The 24,397-nt window shown below is 42.5% G+C and overlaps 1 protein-coding gene across 3 annotated transcripts in view; it reads left to right on the forward strand.

Moving 5' to 3' along the window:
• The window catches only part of KCNJ6 (potassium inwardly rectifying channel subfamily J member 6), a 226,825-nt gene that overhangs the window by 161,444 nt on the left and 40,984 nt on the right, over window positions 1–24,397 (forward strand). For all 3 annotated transcript variants that reach the window (XM_084640222.1, XM_084640223.1, XM_084640221.1), the window contains one exon: window positions 8,121–9,041. In XM_084640222.1, the coding sequence (XP_084496348.1) occupies window positions 8,121–9,041 (921 nt within the window). The remainder of the gene's footprint in view (window positions 1–8,120; window positions 9,042–24,397) is intronic.

A 24,397-nucleotide genomic window follows, 5' to 3' on the forward strand; every position in this document is an offset into this window, starting at 1 on the left:
CTGGGATACATGGGTACAGGTCCCATAAAGTCAAAGGAGCCTATACCCACTCATTCTGCGTCTGAGTCTGGCCCACTACTTCTCAGAACAGCTGGGTGGGAGGAGACCGTTTTCTCCTCTTTTCCTTCTCTCTCTTTTTCTATACAGTGGTACTTAGAATGACTGTGTAGCTAGTCTGATCTGATGGTGTTCAGACCCTCCCTGCTGCTGATCCTTGCCTCCTTCTGTGTTAAACTTGCCACCTACTGATCTTTCAGAGGGAAGAGGGATGGCTGGAACCCCCCCTTTTCATGCCCAAAGGATTTAATTCTCTTGTACATGGTGGGGCATTGCTCCTGCATCTCTGTGAACAGCCATGCACTTACCTATCCCTCTGATTTTAATGCCAGCCTGGAACGCTGGCCAACACTCTGGATTATGCATCTCTTTTGTAGATTTCCACGAGGGACCACCATTTGTAAACTATCAGCTGCAGTCCACTTCCGTGCATCATCAGTAACCCGTAACTCAGAGGTGGGCGAACTACGGCCCACGGGACCGTCCTGCCTGGCCCCTGAGCTCCGGCTGGGGAGGCTAGATCACAGCCGCTCCCCTGCTGTCCCTCCTCCCCCGCCAGCCTGAGCGTGCCGTGCTGGACTGCCAGGGCTCTGTCCCGCCGCTCCGGCTGGGCAGCCCGGCGGCATGGCCTGCTCCGGCATGGTAAGGGGGTGGGGAACGGGGGGTCCCGGAGTGGCAGTCAGGGGAAGGGTAGCAGGGGGCGGTTGGATGGGTTGGGGATTCGGGGGAGGGAAGTCAGGGGACAGGAAACGGGGGGTTGGATAGGGGGTGGGGTCCTGGGGGGGCTGTCAGGGGTGTGGATAGGGTTGGGGCAGTCAGGGGACAAGGAGCAGGGGGCTTGGATGGGTCAGGGATTCTGAGGGGGGCAGTCAGGGGGCAGGAAGTGGGAGGGGGCAGATAGGGGGCAGGGGCCAGGCTGTTTGGGGAGGCACAGCCTTCCCTACCTGGCCCTCCATACAGTTTTGCAGCTGAATGGGTAAAATGTGACAGGGAATGCATGTGCAATTGTCTAGGGAGTGTCTATTGTACAGGGAATGAGGATGCACCGCAAGCCTGGGAGAATGTGCCCTGTCAGCAATAGCAAGTGCTAGGTAGTTGGAGATAGGTGTGCCTATTGATCTTGCTCAGAGGAACAATAACAGTCAACCTTGTCCACCAAGAGCCATCCTGCCCTCGTCTCTGTTTCAGCACAGTATTGATGTACGTGACTATCTTTAAGCATGTGAGTAGTGCCATGGATTTCAATGGGACTACTCATGGGCTTAGCTACCCTGCTGAATTGAGGCACTAATCCTTATTTAAGATGTTAGAATAATGTGTGTGAAGGTACAGATTTGAGGGGCAGGTTTCCTTATCTAACTGACTCTTTAGAGGTTTGCTCATCACAAGTATAAATAAAAGTCTAGTTCACCGTGCAAGCATATCTCTCCCCATTCTGAAAATATCTGCTAGTGTGAGCCCAGGGCTCAGCGAAGCTGAGATTTTACAGAGCTGAGACAGCGCCTAAACCAAGCCAGGGAAACCTGGCAAGGCATTTCAAAGCCCCTGTGACTGTCCTCATCAAAACCAAAGGCAACGCTTTGTGTGGCTCGCTGTCCAGCCTGGGTCTGGAGCATGGGCGGAGAAAGAGCAGCAAAGACTCAGCAGAGCAGGAGCTCTGACAGAGCAGGCATCTGTTTGCACTATGCAGCTGAACAGTCCTCTCCTGATCTAGAGGGGCCGACAATCTCACCACAGCAATGGGGAACAGCTGGATTCCTGGAGAGCCAGATATAATGTTTGCTTAACAAATTCATAGGGAGAAGGCATCAGAAATAATGTAATAAACTATGTTACTGGAAACAAACTGGAGTGGCATATTAAGTAACTGATGTCCACCTCATTCACTCAGTTTGGCTATAGCAGTGGTCCAGAAACTGTGGGGCACACCCCCTTAGGGGGGCACAGAGGAATGTTTGGGGGACGCGTGGCAGGTCCCAGGCCAGCCCCCATGGGGGGCAAGGAGGGAGCACCACCCAGCCCTGCTTTGCCGGCAGGCCAGCTCTGCCCCCAGCCCAGCTCCACCCCATACTCCGCCTCCAGCCCAGCTCCGCCTTCATCCCAAGCTGCTCTGCTGAGTCAACTGTGCAGCAAGGGAGGAGGGGCGCAGACAGATTCCATAACTGTGGGGGGGGGGAGGCAAGGGCGCAGCAGGAAAAGTTTGGGCACCACTGGGCTATAGAGATTATTCAGATAGAAGGCTTAAATATCATATTGCCCAAATGTATCCTTATAAATATCCACTCAAATCAAAAAGTTATTGTTTTCATGTCACTTTTTGTTCCAATTCCACAAATATTCTAGTAAAGGAGTTTATTGGCAGGAACAATGAGGAAAACAGCAAAGTTAAAGTGAATATTAGAGAATATTAACAAAAAGCAAGATTGCAGTTTATAATGTAAGCATCTGCACCATAAACTTAATTCTAAAGATTACACACATCCAACCAGGAAAGGAGAGGAATACCACGTAAATTAAGTCAAACTATAATCAAAACTAACTAATGCTGCATTAATTTTAAATACCTGCAATGAACTACTTGAGAATAATCTTCTTTGAAACTAGGTGAATAACTTTCAATTACTAATAAATTGGACGAGATAGTAAATTGTACACAAACAATTCACAGACCCATAAAGAGGCTTAATTCATCTCATAAGTTATTCACTAGGGAACAAGTATCAGAGGGGTAGCCGTGTTAGTCTGGATCTGTAAAAGCAGCAAGGTGCCATAGGACTCTTTGCCGCTTTCACTAGGGAACATTCATGCGGCTCTATTTATACCAGAGTTCTGTTGCAAATGGTAAAGGTTGTAATTAAGGCTAAGATTTTGTCATGAATATTTTTAGTAAAAGTCACAAACAGGTCACAGGCAACAAAGAAAAATTCACGGAAGCCAGTGACCTATCCATGACTTTACTAAAAATATCTATGACAAAATGGGCAGTTCAGCTACAGGGTCCCCACACCGCCCACAGTGGCTGAGCAGCTTCAAGGTCCCTGCTCGGAGCTCTGGGGTCCCCCACCACCCGCGGCTTGGAGCTGCGAGGGACGCCTGCTGCCCACAGCTCAGAGCTCTGTGGGACCCTGCCACCTGTGGCAGCCAGGAGCTGCGGGTTACCCCCATCGCCCTCCACAGCTTGGAGCTCCCCGTGGCTCCTGGCCACCATGGGGGACCCTGCAGCTCCTGGCCGCTGTGGGCTACAGTCACGAAAGATCACTGGAAGTCACAGATTTCACAACCTCCGGGATAAAATCGTAGCCTTAGTTATAATTCATACTGACCTTAGCAAAACCACTTAATAATTTTGTATATTGTCACCTCCAATGTAATATACATTCACACTGCTCTACAGTCACATTGATATGAGTATTTCATTTAGAGAGATATAAGCCCTATGGAGCAAAGATTGTCTTTTTCTTCTGTTTGGCAGCCCCTAGCACAATGGAGTTTGGGTCCATGACTGGGGCTCCCAGGAGTTACCACGAGTTACCACAATACAAATAAGTACTATTGCCACCACTAACAACAACACTTAAGGTATCGTTATTAATTTTTGTTCACCTGCAGCCCTGAAGCTAATGACAGAGCTATACTTTTGGTTTCCCATACAATAGTTCATCAGTAGTATCATATTCCCGTTATCCAGGACTATACAGATCGCTTTGTTTGTGAAGCCATTAGAGGGTTCCTTTTTGAGTTCACAGTAATAGAGACAAGAACAAATGCGCATCGCTAGGTACTGCTATGATTAAATAGGACTGAACCAGTAAGCGGACTTATTAATGTTTACACATTCATGTAATTGGACAGAATGTGACATGAGCACCCTGCAGGCATCTAGGCACAAAATTTAACCATCTAAGGGATGCCCCACTGAGTATTACATTGAACAGAATATGCTAAATAGCCAGGGTATTGCTACCTGTGCCATCGTGTTCACACATGTTTAATGCAGACTGGTCTATAAACAGTCCAAGGTAGAAAATACTTATTCAGCATGTGGGTTAATTATCTATATATGTTTGCCATGAAGAAAACCACTAAGAATAAAAATAGCTTTCAAGTAAGATAGCAGCCATTCACTCCTGCGTCCCTGGAATTATGACAACCATTATATAACTGCAGAGAGAATGAAATGAGATAAACAGCATAAGCTAATTGGCTTGATGCCAAGTAAAAATATCATTAGACTAAATGTCTTGTGGCTACAGCACCACCCATGTGTGACTTTTCACTGGCCCTGGGGATGTACAAGGGATCCTGCCAGGTGCTTAAAAGATGTTTGCCTGGCATCTCTGTCAACACACAGATGCACATTCCGGGCATCATTTAGTTAGGGACTTGCTGCTCTTGTGTTTCCCTTTGGAGCTAAACTCCAGACTGAGAGCATGTCTAGTTGCTGACAGCCACAAGGAGGACACGTTTGGTTATGACTTGCTTGGGTGGTGGAAAGAGTAATAGGATTAATTGGGTATCTTGAATTGCTGTGAAAAGGTTGGAGTATTGAGTTTAACTTTTTCGGAGACTGCCTGACAGTCTAGAGAGGTTGGCATTGGGAATTGGCTGAAGATCCATGCAGATGTCTCCAACATAATCTAAGTCTCTGTGAGCACCTATTTGTAAGATGTTCTATTGAAACAGTTTTAGATTAAAGTTAGTGATTGTCTTTGGTTAATAAACGTGAGTTTGAAGTGTTTGTTTTTTTGTATGCAAAGAACCAGAATGTGAGCAGGACCGAATGGCTAGGCAGCAGTTCTGCGGAAAAGGACCTAGGGGTGACAGTGGATGAGAAGCTGGATATGAGCCAGCAGTGTGCCCTTGTTGCCAAGAAGGCCAATGGCATTTTGGGATGTATAAGTAGGGGCATAGCGAGCAGATCGAGGGACGGGATCGTCCCCCTCTATTCGACATTGGTAAGGCCTCATCTGGAGTACTGTGTCCAGTTTTGGGCCCCACACTACAAGAAGGATGTGGATAAATTGGAAAGAGTCCAGCGAAGGGCAACAAAAATGATTAGGGGTCTGGAACACATGAGTTATGAGGAGAGGCTGAGGGAACTGGGATTGTTTAGTCTGTGGAAGAGAAGAATGAGGGGGGATTTGATAGCTGCTTTCAACTACCTGAGAGGTAGTTCCAGAGAGGATGGTTCTAGACTATTCTCAGTGGTGGAAGAGGACAGGACAAGGAGTAATGGTCTCAAGTTGCAGTGGGGGAGATTTAGGTTGGATATTAGAAAAAACTTTTTCACTAGGAGGGTGGTGAAACACTGGAATGCGTTGCCTAGGGAGGTGGTGGAATCTCCTTCCTTAGAAGTTTTTAAGGTCAGGCTTGACAAAGCCCTGGCTGGGATGATTTAATTGGGTATGGGTCCTACGTTTGAGCAGGGGGTTGGACTAGATGACCTCCTGAGGTCCCTTCCAACCCTGATATTCTATGATTCTATGATTCTTACGTAGCCTTATGGGTGTGAAAGAGGCTTCCCCCCACTCAACAGAGAGAGGTCTGTGAGGGCCACTCACACTAGAAGTCTCTGCACTCCCTGTGCTCTGGGGTGCATAAGGACTGCTCATTTCTACTAGAAAATCAGTGGCCACCTTGGAAATTCTGGACCTAAACCTTTCTTGTGCTTCAGATCACTCAATGTGGAGGATCTTACTTAACATAAAGCACTTTGTGAGCTTCAAATTAAATATGCCAAATAAATGCAAAGTAATAGCAGTATTAATAAGTGCTTTAAAAGCAAAAATAAACCTACAAAGTAGGCTACAGAGTGCAGTACCTGGTAGCTGGGAAGTTCAATCTCTGGAGACATCCTTTCAAATTTATTCTTAAACCACAAGTGGAATTAGTGTGCTTGTCTCCTCCTAGTTCCACTACATTATTTGGTGCCACTTGCAGTCTTTGCTCAAGAAAGGCTCGGAACTGGAGTTGTGCAACAAAGTTTGCTTGAATAACAAAACTCAGCAGAGACCATCTGCAAAGACTGAAATGCATTGTCAAAGCTTACACAGTGTCTCTTTGCATATGCCAGAGTCTAACTATAATGGGAAAGCAAAATATTTCAAGCATTTTAAATATAATAAACCATTACATGGACATTACAAGTCTAACTAACATTACATTAAAACTCTAAGCCAGAGGCTTCATAACCCACTCCTGGCTATTTCAAGGGGCTGCTACTGGATTGATTTTATGGATTCCAGGGACTGAAATTCCCTTAGACACAATTGTGAGTTAAGCATAGAGTGTAAAGCCTTAACACCAAATTTCCTGGCTTTAGTTTAAGTCAGCCCCAAAAGGTTTCTTGAATGCGCTTTTTATGTGTTTATTTCATTATACTGCATTAGTGGTAATCCAAGAAGGCAGCACTGTCACCAGCTGGGATAAATTCATCCAGAACTGACTTGTTGGAACATCGCTGTAAATGCTGCCCCTGAAATCAGCTGGAATAAAATTCTTTTAAAGAAATAGTAACAAGATTAGAAAATGACACAGGATGGAGTCCATAACATGAACACACAAAAATGCTAGCAGGTTTCAATGCTACTACCAACCTTCATGCCTTTATTTCACAGAAAAGGCAATTGGGTAGACAAGGGCATGGCTGACAGCTGGATGGGGTAGAGAGACAGTTGTATTTTTGCGACATCTTCTTTTCATGTGTATTTTACCTGCACCTAGAATTTTACAGAGAGCTTCTGACTCTGCTCCAGAGGAATGAAGCCATACACATCCCAAAAAACTCGAAGTGATTCAAAACTCAGCAAACCATCTGCTTAGCTACACCGGTTGCTAAAAACAAATCACCTAAGCGTTCTGCAATCTGAATAGAGAGCCTAATTCACAGATTCATAGATTTCCAAGCCCCAAAATAATTCCTTTTGAACTAGAGCCAATCTCATAGTTCAAGGCCTCTGTTTTGATATTCAAAGCCTTCTATGGCATTGCTTCTAGCTACTTGAGAGACTGCTTCTCCCTCCACTATATTCTATTGGAACAACAAAAATCAGCCAATAGGGTGAGGTTTGGGAGAGCAGGAGCTGTAATTCACACAGGAGCTCGAAATGCATTCCTACAAGAAATAAGAATAACCACAGGTCTCCCTGTGCTCAGAATGACGTGCAAAACTCGTTCATTTGACTTAGCTTTCCCTCAGTAAGTTTTTCACACCCCCACATTCTCACACACAAACAAAAACTGTATAAACTAATCAAGCTATTTCTCTCAAAAGGGTGGGAAGGAAGTGGGGACAGAGAAAGAGATTGTTACTGTTGTTTCCGTTTTTTAAATATTTGGGAGGCACTCAGATATGAGGGTGGCTAGGGGCTCGCATCCATAGAAAGGAAGGTGCACTACGATTAATAGCCTCATTCTTGGGTCCTCACCCAAGTAAACTAGCATGGCACCAACTTCTGAAGTACTGTGTTTTACATTAGTGAGAGGAGGAAACAGACTGCTCAGGCTCAATATAAATACATCTATTTTGTATAGCAATTAGTTAGAATTGCTGTTGGTGTATATTATTCTAAGGCCCAAACTTTCTTCCATTGAGGTCAATGACAGCAGAAAATAAAGTGTTTTTTAAAACCACTTACATGTATTTAATTCTTTTCCCCTTAGTAATGGCATCAATGTAAAAAAAATAGTCTAAAAATTGCTCATTTTCTCTGCTCATATTGGTGACTTAAGCCCCAAAGCAGATCTGTTTCTTCATTTATATAAGTGCTATCTCCAAGAAGATCATTCTTGGCTTATAAGCAGGACTGATGTATTACATTTTCAAAGGGGATAAAACATTTATTTGAATATTTGTTGCAGAATTTAAACACTGGTGTAGACAGGATCAAATCTCTGAAATAATAGATAGGAAGCCCATGACATAAGAAAAAGTTTCCTTTCAAAGTTATTTCTATTAGATAGTGAATTAATACTTGTTTCCTACTGCTAATATAGAAGGAAGTTGTGTGCGTATTCAATTGTCCGTAAACACATAAATATTAATGTCTTTTTTTTAATGGCAGCTAGCGTATTTGAAGAAGACTCAATGGAGCAGGATGTGGAGAGCCCTGTCACGATACAGCAGCCAAAGTTGCCCAAACAAGCTAGAGATGATCTTCCAAAACACATAAGCAAAGTATGTACCAAGAGAAAAATTCAGAGGTATGTTAGGAAAGATGGGAAATGCAACGTCCACCATGGGAACGTGAGAGAGACTTATCGTTATCTGAGTGATATCTTCACTACCTTAGTCGACCTCAAATGGAGGTTCAACCTTTTGATTTTTGTCATGGTTTACACGGTGACGTGGCTCTTCTTTGGAATGATCTGGTGGCTAATTGCTTACATCCGAGGTGATATGGAACATATAGGAGACAATACATGGACCCCATGTGTCAGTAACCTCAATGGGTTTGTCTCGGCCTTTTTATTCTCAATAGAAACAGAAACCACCATCGGGTATGGTTATCGGGTCATCACGGACAAATGTCCCGAGGGAATTATTCTGCTTTTAGTTCAGTCTGTTTTAGGTTCTATTGTCAATGCTTTCATGGTTGGTTGCATGTTTGTGAAAATATCCCAGCCCAAGAAGAGGGCAGAAACCCTGGTCTTTTCTACCAACGCAGTCATTTCCATGCGGGATGGGAAGCTGTGCCTGATGTTCCGAGTAGGGGACCTTAGGAATTCACACATTGTGGAGGCATCAATACGAGCCAAGTTGATCAAATCTAAACAGACAAAGGAGGGGGAATTTATACCACTCAACCAGACAGATATCAACGTAGGTTATTACACAGGGGATGATCGTCTCTTTTTGGTTTCACCACTGATCATCAGCCATGAAATTAACCAGCAGAGTCCTTTCTGGGAGATTTCCAAAGACCAGTTGCCCAAAGAGGAACTAGAAATTGTTGTAATTCTAGAAGGCATGGTGGAGGCAACAGGTAATGTTTCTTATACCTTGTGTAAAGTATACATTTTAATTTTTAAGGTAAATTGATTTCAGATACAAACTGTATTCAGCAGGGAAAATACAGTAAATCTGAATTGGACTGGTCGTTATACTCCATTTGGTGCCTCTTGTGCCACAGAAAACCTTTGTTTTCACCTCACTTTAAAAGAATTACTTCAACAACGGAAGCAGACATTACATTTGCAAAAGGCATCAGCAGTATGGTTGGGTTTAAAATTAAAAGCATGCTCAGTTTAATTGTGTGCTCAACCCTGCCCAATGAAATCACATTTGTTTCTGATCTGATTTGAAAATGATACAACATTTATTGCTGTCTAAATTTTCCAGAGCATCCCATTCCATTATTTATCATTCTATCACAAGCGTAAATCAAGCCTGTAGAACCTAGTGTGATAAACTGCTTTACAGTGCTTTGTAAAAATCTAATCTGAACCCCTGATTAGACATAATGTGAAAATATTGTAGTACCTGCTGTTCCCAATTATTCATAGGTAATGCAAAAAGAACTGTGTGCTATGTGCAAACTTCTACCATGGAATTCCCCAAAGATGTTTGCATCGAGTGTGAAATGATAATATGTTAAACTTAACACTTTATTTTTTAATCCTTGTTTTGTTTTAACTTATAGGCTGGTTTTACTTTAGATTCAAAATATCAAGGACTTGATTCTCATTTACACTAAGGCCCTTTATGCCATTCTGGCAGTGTACAGGAGCCTTAAAATAGGTGTATACAGCTAAGGCTAAACTATCTGTTCGCTCTTGTATTTAGCCGTGACATTTTTAGTACCTTTCCCAGAAGAAGAGCTTTGTGCAGCTTGAAAGCTTGTTTCTCTCACCCACAGAAGTTGGTCCAATAAAAAATATTACCTCACCCACCTTGTCTCTCTAATATCCTAGAACCGACATGGCTACAACAACACTGCATATAAACGATGGAAAGGCATACAGGATGAGGGGAGCAGTGTCACACATGGAATAAAAGCAATAGATTCATAGATTTAAAGACTCTAAGGCCAAAAGGGGCCACTACGATTGTCCGGTGTACACAGGCCATGGAATTGTTATCAGAAACTGGATTAAGACATATTTTTTAGGAAGATAGCTAAACTTGTTTTAAAGACCCCAAAAGACTGTGAGTCTACCACCTCCCCTGTTAAGCTGTTCCAATGTTTAATTACTCTCACAGCTAGAAATTCCATCTTAGTTCAAGGTTGAATTAGTCTAAATTAAACTTACAGCCACTGGATCTTGTTATGCCTTTGTCTGAAAGATTGAAAAGCCCCTCAGTGTCAGATATCTGTTGCATGTGTAAACAACCAGGCACATTGATCAAGTCATCTCTCAACCTTCTCTGTCAAAAACTGAATAGACTGAGCTCCTTGAGCCTCCTATCAAAAGGCTTGTTTTCCAGCCCCTGGATCATTTTTGTGGACCTCCTTTGAACTCTCTCCAGTATTTCCACATCCTTCTTGGAGTGTGGGCTCTGTATTCTAGAACTGGACACAGCTCTCTAGTAGCAGTCTCATCAGTGCTGTGTGCGGCGCACAGAGGCAAGATCACTTGCCTACTTCTACTTGATATTTTCCTTTTACTTCGTCCAAGGGTTGCTTTAGCCCTTTTAGTCACAGCATAGCACAGAGGGCTTATGTTAAGTTTGTTCTACAATGACGCCCCCAAAGTCCTTTTCTGAGTCTCTGCTTTCCAAGACAGTCTCCCATCCTGTAGGCATAGCCTTATTTCTTTCTTCCCATTATGTATTACCTTGCATTCATCTGTATTGAAACACATTTTGTAGGATTGTGATAATTTAACCAGGCAATTCAGATCACTCTGTAACAGTAACCTGTCCTCCTCCTTATTTACTATCCCATCAATCTTCATGTCACCTGCAAATTTAACCAGCAAAAGATTTCATCTCATCATCTATATCATTGATGAAAGTGTTGAATAGTATTGTACCAAGAACTGAATGCTGAGGGCCCCTGATAGTAATGGCTTCATTCATATATTGCTTAGCACATATTGCAAGGCAATATAAAAATAAAATACATCCTGGATAAACAGCTGGAGCTCAAATCTCTGACAATGACAACACAAAAAATTATTTGTTGGGTCTCTTAATACATTTACAGATCAAGGAACTACAGCAAACTGGTCTGTGACACTGGAAATAAATGAACAGAAAGCAAATCTCAAAATAGATACTAGTGCTAAATGCAATGTAATCACAGCAAACTTACACAAAACGATTAGTGACTGACGCATGTTCAAATTGCAAACATAACTTGCTTCATTTAATGGGAACAAAATGAGCCCATATGCAGTGCCACACAGGCACGTATAGAGAAGAACAAATACTTCTCATAGAATTTGAAATGATGAAACAGAAAGATCCATATATGCTTGAGCTGAAGATAAGTCTGTAAATGTAGATGATCAAATGAGTGTATAACTTTGTCTACTGAGCAGGATGCAAAAAGGTATTCTTAAATCATTTGATGACTTGATAAAGGGACTGGGATCCTTTAATACATCCTATTGATATAGGTCCCCTTGTCATAGAATATCAGGGTTGGAAGGGACCTCAGAAAGGTCATCTAGTCCAACCCCCTGCTCAAAGCAGGACCAATCCCCAATTTTTGCCCCAGATACTTAAATGGCCCTGTCAAGGTTCCTCCCCCACTCTGAACTCTAGGGTACAGATGTGGGGACCTGCATGAAAACCTCCTAAGCTTACTTTCACCAACTTAGGTTAAAACTTCCCCAAGGTATTAATTTTATCCTTTGTCCCTGGATCTCCACTGCCACCACCAAACTCTAACTGGGTTCCGGTTCTGGGACTGGTTCTATCTGGGTCTCTGGGACTGGATCCACTACTGCTGTTGCAGACATTGGCCTGGGGTCTGGCTCCATCACCTCTGACCGGGTCCTGGTAGAAGTTTCCAGAACAGAGCTAGGCCTCACGGCTTGTTTAGCCTGGCTGCGGGTGACCATTCCCACCCTCTTGGCCCACTTCACATGATTGGCCAAGTCTTCCCCCAACAGCATGGGGATGGGATAATCATCATAGACTGCAAAAGTCCACGTTCCTGACCAGCCCTGGTACTGGACAGGCAACTTGGCTGTAGGCAAATCGAAAGAGTTGGACTTGAAGGGTTGAATCGTCACTTGGATCTCTGGGTTGATTAAATTGGGGTCCACTAAGGAAGCATGGATAGCTGACACTTGTGCTCCAGTGTCCCTCCATGCGGTGACCTTCTTCCCGCCCACACTCACAGTTTCCCTCCGCTCCAAGGGTATCTGGGAGGTATCTGGGCCTGCGGACCTCTGGTGTGATTCCGGTGCAATGAACTTTAATCTGTTGGGGTTCTTGGGGCAGTTGGCCTTTACATGCCCCAGCTCGTTACATTTAAAACATCGTCCAGCTGACGGGTCACTGGGGCGAGGTGGGTTGCTGGACAACAGGGTGGTGGGACGATAAGGTGTCTGGAAGGTTCTTTGGGAGGTAGGTGGGGCCTTGGGCAGACCCCGGTAATAGGATGTGGTCTTGGGTTGTCCCTTCTGGTCTCTGCTCCAACTGCGACCAGTTTTCTTCTTCTCTGCCACCTCCACCCATCTGGCTCCAATCTCTCCTGCCTCGATTACAGTTTTGGGCTTCCCATCTAGGATGTATCTTTCTATTTCCTCAGGAACACCCTCTAAGAATTGTTCCATTTGCATTAGGAAGGGCAGATTTACTGGAGATTCAACACTTGCTCCTGATATCCAGGCATCCCAATGTTTCACAATGTGGTAGGCATGTCGGGTAAATGACACGTCTGGTTTCCACCTTAGGGCTCTGAACCTCTGATGAGAATGCTTGGGTGTTATCCCCATTCTGACTCTCGCCTTGGATTTAAACAGTTCATACTTGTTCATCTGTTCTTTAGGCATTTCAGCCGCCACCTCAGCTAAGGGTCCACTGAGCTGCGGCCTCAGCTCTACCATGTATTGGTCTGTAGAGGTGCTGTACCCAAGGCAGGCCCCTTCGAAGTTTTCTAAGAAGGCCTCAGTATCATCGCCTGCCTTGTAGGTGGGGAACTTTCTAGGATGGGAAGTGGTACCTGGAGAAGGATTGCTTGGGTTTGTTGGTATATTCTGCTTTTTACCTTTTACCTTTTTTACCTTTTTACCTTTTTACCTTTTTTACCTTTTTACCTTTTCCATCTCCCGTGCATGCTTCCTCTCTTTTTCCTTCTCCTCCTCCACATGCTTCCTTGCCTCCATTTCCCTCCTGTGGGCAGCCTCCTGTACCTCCTTCTCCAGCCGCATGAGTTCTATCTGTCTTTCATGTTCCTTTTGTTTTTCCTCAGCCTGAAATCTGGCTAATTCCTGCTTTTGTTGAGCCGTGGATTCTGTCATCCTAACCTCTCTGTTTTTAACTTACTTTACACCCGAGGTTTAGAAATAAACAAACAAAACTTGGCTGTAAAATTTTGCTGTGCTGGAATAGGATACCTATTCTCTGATAGTGATTGTCAGCCTACAGAAAAAGACAATTTCCTTTGTCTCTGCTCTGGTCCCAAATCAAAGCAAAAAACCTCCAACTACTTGGAAACCTGCTTACCAGCAGCCTAAATGAAAAAAAATTCCTTTTCAAACCGGTGCTCCTTGTAAAAAAATCAAAATCCTAAAAAAAAAACAAAACCCTGCCACTTTTGTCTCCAGGCAAATGGGTAGAACACCGCCCCCCCCCCCCCCGTTTACTTTTAGGAAAAAAAAAAACTCTGGGTTGGAAGACTGTGAATTTCTCTGCAGGAGTTAAGTACCCTGCCTCCAGGCAAAGAAAACCTGCAATTCACAAAGATAATCCCCTTTTGTCTTTGCTCTGGCCCCAAAGCAGAGAAAAAACTAGCTGCTTTCAGTTGAACCTCCTTTCCAGAAGCCCCAAAGGAAAAAAAAATCCTTTTTAAAATCTGTATTTCTAGTTCAAAAAAATCTCAAATTGACCTCAAAATGATTTCAGGTTAATCCCACCACTCTGCCACCATGTCAAGGTTCCTCCCCTACTCTGAACTCTAGGATACAGATTTGGGGACCTGCATGAAAACCTCCTAAGCTTACTTTCACCAGCTTAGGTTAAAACTTCCCCAAGGTACAAATTAATTTTATCCTTTGTCCCTGGATCTCCACTGCCACCACCAAACTCTAACTGGGTTTACTGGGAAACATAGTTTGGACACATCTTTCCCCCAAAAATCCTCCCAACCCTTGCACCCCACTTCCTGGGAACGGTTTGGTAAAAATCCTCACCAATTGAGCCATTGGCCATTATCTTTGAAAACTCGTGGCGAACGGGGGAAGTCCCGGATGACTGGAAAAAGGCTAATGTAGTGCCAATCTTTAAAAAAGGGAAGAAGGAGGATCCTGGGAACTACAGGCCAGTAAGCCTCACTTCAGTCCCCAGAAAAATCATGGAGCAGGTCCTCAAAGAATCAATCCTGAAGCACTTACATGAGAGGAAAGTGATCAGGAACAGTCAGCATGGATTCACCAAGGGAAGGTCATGCCTGACTAATCTAATCGCCTTCTATGATGAGATTACTGGTTCTGTGGATGAAGGGAAAGCAGTGGATGTATTGTTTCTTGACTTTAGCAAAGATTTTGACACGGTCTCCCACAGTATTCTTGTCAGCAAGTTAAAGAAGTACGGGCTGGATGAATGCACTATAAGGTGGGTAGAAAGCTGGCTAGATTGTCAGGCTCAATGGGTAGTGATCAATGGCTCCATGTCTAGTTGGCAGCCGGTGTCAAGTGGAGTGCCCCAGGGGTCGGTCCTGGGGCCGGTTTTGTTCAATATCTTCATAAATGATCTAGAGGATGGTGTGGATTGCACTCTCAGCAAATTTGCAGATGATACTAAACTGGGAGGAGTGGTAGATATGCTGGAGGGCAGGGATAGGATACAGAGGGACCTAGACAAATTGGAGGATTGGGCCAAAAGAAATCTGATGAGGTTCAATAAGGATAAGTGCAGGGTCCTGCACTTAGGATGGAAGAACCCAATGCACAGCTACAGACTAGGGACCGAATGGCTAGGCAGCAGTTCTGCGGAAAAGGACCTAGGGGTGACAGTGGACGAGAAGCTGGATATGAGTCAGCAGTGTGCCCTTGTTGCCAAGAAGGCCAATGGCATTTTGGGATGTATAAGTAGGGGCATAGCGAGCAGATCGAGGGACGGGATCGTCCCCCTCTATTCGACATTGGTGAGGCCTCATCTGGAGTACTGTGTCCAGTTTTGGGCCCCACACTACAAGAAGGATGTGGATAAATTGGAAAGAGTCCAGTGAAGGGCAACAAAAATGATTAGGGGTGTGGAACACATGACTTATGAGGAGAAGCTGAGGGAATTGGGATTGTTTAGTCTGCGGAAGAGAAGAATGAGGGGGGATTTGATAGCTGCTTTCAACTACCTGAGAGGTGGTTCCAGAGAGGATGGTTCTAGACTATTCTCAGTGGTGGAAGAGGACAGGACAAGGAGTAATGGTCTCAAGTTACAGTGGGGGAGGTTTAGGTTGGATATTAGGAAAAACTTTTTCACTAGGAGGGTGGTGAAACACTGGAATACGTTGCCTAGGGAGGTGGTGGAATCTCCTTCCTTAGAAGTTTTTAAGGTCAGGCTTGACAAAGCCCTGGCTGGGATGATTTAATTGGGGATGGGTCCTGCTTTTGAGCAGGGGGTTGGACTAGATGACCTCCTGAGGTCCCTTCCAACCCTGATATTCTGTGATTCTATGATTTGCATAGGTGACCACAGACCCAGACCCTTGGATTTGAGAACAATGAAAAAGCATTCAGTTTTCTTACAAGAAGACTTTTAATAGAAGTAAAGAAATCCCCTCTGTAAAATCAGGATGGTAGATACCTTACAGGGTAATTAGATTCAAAACATAGAGAATCCCTCTAGGCAAAACCTTAAGTTACAAAAAAGACACACAGACAGGAATAGTCATTCTATTCAGCACAGTTCCTTTCTCAGCCATTTAAAGAAATCATAATCTAACACATACCTAGCTAGATTACTTACTAAAAGTTCTAAGACTCCATTCCTGTTCTATCCCTGGCAAAAGCAGCATACAGACAGACACAGACCCTTTGTTTCTCTCCCTCCTCCCAGCTTTTGAAAGTATTTTGTCTCCCTTATTGGTCATTTTGGTCAGGTGCCAGCAAGGTTACCTTTAGCTTCTTAACCCTTTACAGGTGAGAGGATTTTTCCTCTGGCCAGGAGGGATTTTAAAGGGGTTTACCCTTCCTTTTATATTTATGACAAGCCCCCTCAAGGATTGAACTCACAACCCTGGGTTTAGCAGGCCAATGCTCAAACCACTGAGCTATCCCTCCTCCCCTTGTCCTCCTTAAGCAAAATCACACTAGACTGACAGAAAGTAAAAGCTGAACTCAACCAGGTGGTAAAATTAGATGTTATTGAGCAAATGCAAATAGCACTGACTAAGGCCATGTCTACACATCACATCCCTCCTGAGCACCATAACTATGGTGACCTAACTTTTAAGGCCTAGATTAACAGTACAGTCATTGTAGTAAAACCAAACTAGTTAAGAATTCCTATAGAACCAAAGGATTTGAATACAGCCACCAAATTGCCTCAGAAGAACAGCTGAGAATCCACATTTCATAATGCAAAAAGTATTTTCAGTTTTGGATGCAAGGGTTTGGGCCAATCCAAAGTACAGAAAGCGTTTCGCTCTGCAGTTTCCACTTCCCTTTTAGTAGATCTATGTTAAAGTGACTTGTCTTCTGCTGTGACTTGGTACCAAAGTATTACATAAGAACATAAGAATGGCCATACTGGGTCTTTGAGAATCCCAGATCTTTCAGAATTTATACTTGAAGGAAATGACTGTTCATTATCTGCTGATTCGGGGGAACATGAAGCACACCACAATGAGAGACTGTTATAGTCTGCAGCGAGAGAAAAAAAGCGAACAGGAAAAATGCTGATCAGGGAGAATCAGATTAGTCACTCATGACACAGCCTGAGTAACAAAGGATTTTGATCAGAGTGCAGAAAGATGGCAATTGTACAAACAGATCCCAAAACAAGGAGGTCTTTCAGAGATTCACGAGTATGTCAGCATATCTAAGCAAATTCATCCCTAGTTTGTCATACTTAAGTGTTCTACTCAAAATGCAGATAGAGGACAGGACAGAATGGCAGTGGGATGACTGGCAAAAGAAATGTTTGGGGGAGTTTAAAACAAATATTTTACAGGAGCCCTGGTATTTTGAGATTAACAAATACCCTAAAATCTCAGTCAATGCAAACACACATGATATGAAGGGTTATCTTTCTGCAAAAGTGTCACTCATTGTCATGCGTTCCCAAGCATTGAGTAAAACACAACAGAAATATGCTCAGACTTAAAAAGAAATGCTCAATAGAATCTACCATGTCCAGAAGGGTATTCAGAAGCGGAATACTCCCAGGAGAGTGGTGTGCACAAAGGTAGTTTAAAGTTCAACTTTTCACACTCCTGATGGTGTGCTATGTAGCGCTGGTCCCTTTGTGCCTTTCTGAAGCGGTCTGAGGCTTGCTTTAACCTGTGATGAACTGCAGCAGTTACAGGGAGCCACACATTTACCCAAGAACTGGCATACTTGAGGGACATCCAAGCTATACCCTCTTTCCACAGATCATGTTCTATTTTCACTCCAGTGCTGAGAGCAGGTGGGGATGTGTGAGGCATAAGAGTGCCTATGTCAATTTATATCACTACAAGATTAGGGAGGTGATCCTTCCTGGACCAGTTAAGCCACTTTAGGACCCCTAGATTACACTGGTGGCATGATACACGGTGGCTACTCCCCTACGGAGGATCTGGCCCATGTTTGTACAGTCCTGGGAAACAGGATGTAATGTTCCCATGTGCCTTAAAGGAGAGTTCCACTTTGAAGGGGGAATATGCACTCTATTTTCCTTCCTATCTCTGGCATAGACAAGCCTTTGATAGGAACACAACTTGCATGATGCAGACAATTTGTGTTATCGCTGATTAATATTGGCCAACAGGTCATAATTTTGGTTTATATTAAAATGTCACCATTGATTTTATATTGTTTTACAGAGGAATTAGAGGAGTTTTTGTTTACACTATGAACATTTTTACTGTGCCTGAATATGAACCAGAACTCCTAGTTAGAGGGGCTGTTTGCCACATAGGACTTAGGTAGATTTTGTAGATCAAAAGAGCCTCAACTCTGTCTGCCAGAGGAGCACGTCTAAAAGGTAATACTAGGCTGTTTAATTGGGTTGGATGGGGACAGGGATTATTTTTAAACAAAGTTTTAAAACTTCACTCTGGGTGTTCTTCTTTGTACAAGCCCCAGAAATGCTTTTGAAGGTTTAAACCCATTGCCTTCTGGAGAAGGCAAATATTTAGTGAGTCACAAAACATGGGCACCAACACTAATAACCTATACACATTATGATGTGACCACTGGCAGCCGGGGAGGGTGTGCACTAGAAAACCCAATGGCAGTTCCCCCCTTGTGAAAATGAAAATGTGAAAAGTGAGACAGTAGCTATTATAAACATTTTATAATGTGTTAAAAATAAAAGGCAACACAGGAAATTGCATGGCAAAGTATATAGACATCTTCAGGTTCATATGGAGAATGATACAAATATATTTGTAATATAACTCATTTATATTTCTGACACATGGACAGCTTGAGACCAATATTTGCAGAAGGGTTTATAGATACATAAACAAACATGCTCACTAGCTATAGAAAATGTGTGTGAAAAGCAGTCAAATGTGCGCATAAAATGTTATTTATATAGCAAATGAGGCAATTGGCTAGGCACACATGGTAGAAAGTTGTGTCTGCTCTTAACTACAACCCTGGTGATTGAATGATTTATTGTCTTTTTGCTCCAATGCTAATCGGTTTCCACACTTCCCCCTTATGATTGCCCTATCTTAACAAATGCCTCTGTTTGACATGGCCCTGTTTGCCATTGTAATACCCTTTTGGTATGTCCTTAAGGTCATTGTTTAACCTTCCCTGGCCCTGCATAACACTAATATACACATAGGAGTATGGCATCAAAGGCTGATAGCATCCTCCCTTCCTGCTAGAGAAGGTACATACAGTGCCATGACTCATACACAACTGAATTTTTAATACAATGCACCCTAAAGGTATTAATCCTAATTCAGTAAAGTTTATCTTAATTCCACAAGGTTTGTTCAGGATATTACTGATATGGTCAGTCTGTCGCATGGCTGTTATTTAATGATATTGAGAACAAAGCAACAACTAAGGCTGTCAAGCAATTAAAATAATTAATCATGATTAATCACGCTGTTAAACAAACAAGAATATCATTTATTTAAATATTTTTGGATGTTTCCTACATTTTCAAATATATCGATTTCAATTACAACACAGAATACAAAGTGTACAGTGCTCACTTTATATTTATTTTTTATTACAAATATTTGCACTGTAAAAAAAAGAAATAGTATTTCAGTTCCCCCATTACAAGTACTGCAGTGCAATCTCTTTATCATAAAAGTTGAACTTACAGTTGTAGAATTATATATAAAAAATAACTGCACTCAAAAATAAAACAATGTAAAACTTTAGAGCCTGCAAGTCCACTTAGTCCTTCTTCTTGTTCAGCTAATCACTCAGACAAACAAGTTTATTTATATTTGCAGGAGATAATGCTGCCCGCTTCTTGTTTACGATATCACCTGAAAGTGAGAACAAGCATTCGCACGGCATTGTTGTAGCCAGTGTCACAAGCTATTTACATGCCAGATATGCTAAAGATTCATATGTCCCTTCATGCTTCGACCACCATTCCAGAGGACATGCGTCCATGATGATGACTGGTTCTGCTTGATAACGATCCAAAGCAGAGTGGACCGACGCATGTTCATTTTCAACATCTGAGTCAGAAGCCACCACCAGAAGGTTGATTTTCTTTTTTAGTGGTTCGGGTTCTGTAGTTTCCGCATCGGAGTGTTGCTCTTTTAAGACTTCTGAAAGCATTCCACACCTCGTCCATCTCAGATTTTGAAAAGCACTTCAGATTCTTAAACTTTGGGTTGAGTGCTGTAGCTATCTTTAGAAATCTCACATTGGTACCTTCTTTGCATTTTGTCAGATCTGCAGTGAAACTATTCTTAAAACGAACAACATGTGCTAGGTCATCATCCGAGACTGCCATAACATGAAATATATGGCAGAATGAGGGTAAAACACAGAGCAGGAGACATATAATTCTCCTCCAAGGAGTTCAGTCACAAATTTCATTAACACATTATTTTTTAACAAGCTTTGTCAGCATGGAAGCATGTACTGTTCTAACATTCAGGTGACATTATAAATAAGAAGCGGGCAGCATTAAGTCCTGTAAATGTAAACAAGCTTGTTTGTCTTAGCGGTTGGCTGAACAAGAAGTAGGACTGAGTGGACTTGTAGGCTCTAAAGTTTTATATTGTTTTCTTTTTGAGTGCAGTTATGTAACAAAAAAAGCTACAGTTGTAAATCGCACTTTCACAATAAAGAGATTGCTCTACAAGTGAGGTGAATTGAAAAATACTATTTCTTTTATCATTTTTACTGTGCAAATATTTGCAATAAAAATAATATAAAGTGAGCACTGTGCATTTTGTACTCTGTGTTGTTATTGAAATATATTTGAAAATGTAGAAAAACATCCAAAAATATTTAATACATTTCAATTGGTATTCTATTGTCATTTAACAGTGTGATTAAAAGTGTGATTAATCCCGATTAATTTTTTTAATTGCGATTAATTTTTTTGAGTTAATCACATGAGTTAACCGTGATTAATTGACAGCCCTAGCAACAACATATTTTCAGTAGAGGAGCTTCTCTTTCTGGTTAATTTGGCAGAGAGACCTTTACTGGTAGATTTGAGCTCATAACTAAGACAATACTGGGATTTAAAAACCTGTACAAAAGCCACAAGGACTGCTTTCCACTGACCCTGAGTCTGCTGTCAATGCTGCTCCACGGCTGGCACTTTAGAGCACATAGCATGAAGCAGAGCAACTCAAACATTCTGTTCTTCTTATGCCCTATCACTCTGAGACCAAACATGTCACCTCCGTGATGCACATGATACCCACAGGCAGAGTAAATGAGGATCACTAAGTTGCTCTGAAACCTGGGTCTCTTTGGTTGATTTTGCTTCTGTCTCCATGTCACTAGGCCAAGCCCATAGTCATGCTTCATGTTAATGGCAGCATCACAGGGGTACGGTGCATCGCTACAGTCCATTTGGGGAACCCAAAATTCCAGTTTGCAATTTACCTTTAACTGTCACCGTTGAGAAGTGTTACCTAACAGAGGGCTATATCACCTTCTCTCACGGAGAAACACATGGGAAAGGGCCATAGGGGACTGAAAGTACTGCACAGTTTTCAAGTTGCACAGTTTTTTGCAAGGAAAGTAGCTGAGCCCTCTGCATGGCTCTGCTGGCTCCCTCACCCTGGATATCATGGGTCAATGCTACCATTGGCTGGGTTCTCCTACCACTGCTCAGTATCAGACTCACAGTGGACGCAGCAGGAGTTAATCTCACTTAAGCAGCGACATTTCCATTTCTCTATGGGAATCCAAGGGGTCCACTGAGGATGATGTTCCAGAGAGATCTTGGATCCTCAGATTCACCCCCAGCCCTGCCTCAACACACCATGGAGCTTCAACAGAGGAACTTCTTCAGGGGCCAGGGCAGGATAGGATGATGGCACTGAGCGGCTTTCCCTGTCCCTCAGGTTGCTCCCAGTCCCAAGAGACAATGCTGGCAGCCAATTCTATAGTAAACTAAGTAAAGGTTTATTCGCTAAGAAAAGGAAATGAGAGTTATTGAGAGGTTAAAGCAGGTAAAACATATGCATAGGTGAGTCACAGTTTGTAATTCCAAATGGTGGCAGTGATGTAATAAACTGCCAGTTTCCTAAAAGTCCTTTCAGGGTACCCAGATTCTCTGTGGGGATCTTGACTTTGTATCTGGTACACTTCCCTAGAAGAGTCAAAACATCCCGAGATCCAGAATCTTTCCCTGAATCCACACTTATAGCTTCTTCTCACAGAAAACAAACTGACAGGGTCACTAACCGCGTGGGCTTTTCCTTTGATGACAGAGAGTGAGGAATGCATTTTGAGTCTTTGACCTCCGATCCTCACACACAATGTCCACTTGCTAAGAAATTAGCACTTTTCTGTTAAAGTTCTTCATTTGCCTTTCACAAGGTTTCTCTCTCCTTTGATGGATTATTTAGTTACAGGGTATACACAAATGTTTGCTATTACACTATAACGGGATACAGATAAGTGAAAACAATGCAAGTAATATCCCACTAGTTTTCATGAAGTTTAAACACCAAGTACACTTGTATACATTTAACAATCACTTTGATTTATACTAATACACAAGTGATTTGGCCTGGAGCTCTGGTATGAGCTGGCCCCTGGTCTGTCAACATCACTGTTACAACAAACTTTTCTAATAGCGTTAGGTTCTCTTAAAATCACAGGTAATTGCATTAGTGCATGTCATTAGTATGTTGTTCTTCACATTCAATTGTAGCAAAAAGTTTTCATTCAGAATATAACAGAACCGTTACTATGAGGGCAGAAGTGACAGAAAATATAAAAGAAACAGCAAATACAATTGTCAGGCATACTGTAAATTCAAGATAAGAATTTGACAGACTAAAAAGGACAAGGCTATGGACTGCAGTTAATCCCACAGGACATCTGAAATATGTTAAAAGGGCCCAGCTTTTTGATGTGCCCTTCTCGTATCTAAAGGGGCAGTTACCAGCACTAAAAACTCCTTTTATGGCATTGCTTCTGGGTTTCCTGAGGCCACCACAAAAGAGTTCTCCAGAGGTTAGAGCAAAGAAAAACTGCAGAATTACAATGAACCTCAGAGACTCAAAAATTATAATATGGCATTTAAAACACATAGAAGCAAACTGAGGATCAGCTTCACCAGTACTGTCTGGCTGCTTTGTACCACTGATAACACAAAGCAGCCATAAACCCAGCTTAATGGGATGGTCACAATGCATTTACAGCCGCTTTGCAGAGAGGTGCAAAACAGCAAGAAAGAGCCAAAATCAATCTGGACCTGAGACTTTACCAGGTATTACAGGTTTTTTTTCCATGGTATATGAATGGAGTTGTTTACGTTCTGTGAGTTATACACTGCTCAGGATTCAGACCTGCAATTCCTACCAACATTAATCAGAGTTTGCTCACATGGATTGTAGGTTGCAGTAAATTTATAGACATCTTCCAAACTATAGGTCTACAAAATAGTTAAACAAGTTCTTTCTTTCTAAATGAAGAGGGCTATCAAGAGCTCCAATGTGAGAATATTTTGGGGGTATAGCCATATTCCAAATTAGTGTTTCCTAAATCGTCATGGAACAATCAGGCTAATTAAGTAGGTCATTTACTGTTTGATGTTAAAGCCCAAATAAATTAATCTGAGCATCTTCAGAAAAGTCTATGGCTTAGTTTAAGAGGGCCATTTTTTAGCTGGAAAAGCCATTTCCTGAGCAGTCAGGCTGTCTTGCTGCTAAGCAACACAAATCTCATTTTTCCTCAGAAACGGAGACCACCACTTTTACACATCTGCTGCTTTTCCCAACCTGCTGTTTTCTCTTGTTGCAAGGGTGGGCAAGAGAGGGTCTGTCTCTTCTGGGAGAGACCAGGCAACGTATCTTCCACTTTGACATTGGTACCTTAAGAGGCAACCTCAGGACCCACTTAGTTCAGTCAGGTCTAGTTTTCTGAGAATCTATGGGTGTTCTGTTTGCTTACAGAAAGTCCCAGAAGCCTGTATGCTGACTGCTCCAGGCTACCATTCCCAAATTTAGCAGAGAATCTGCACCTTAGTCCTCAGAGTGTGCTGCAGTTTTAGAACATCCCAGAGCAAGGCCTTGTCTATATAGCTGCACTGGTTTAAACAAAACATGTAACACTAAGCAGATTTGGTTACACAGGTGCCAAACAGTGTGAATATTCTATTCAATTTAAATCTGGTTTATATTGATTTAGTTTAGCTTGGTAACCAACAGATTTAAGATAAATCAATATAAAACAGGATTCCATCACATTAAGAATTTATTCTTTTTGTGTTTTGCACCAGTTTAATTAAAACATTTTCTTTAATTTTTTTTTAAAAACTTAAAATGATGCAAGCCTGAATATAGACAAGGCTTAAGAAAACTTTCTCCCCTCATTTTCCAAGAGATTCATCAATCTCCAG

Source organism: Lepidochelys olivacea (genome assembly GCF_965140295.1).
Source record: "Lepidochelys olivacea isolate rLepOli2 genome assembly, chromosome: 1".
Classification (NCBI taxonomy): Eukaryota; Metazoa; Chordata; order Testudines; family Cheloniidae; genus Lepidochelys; species Lepidochelys olivacea.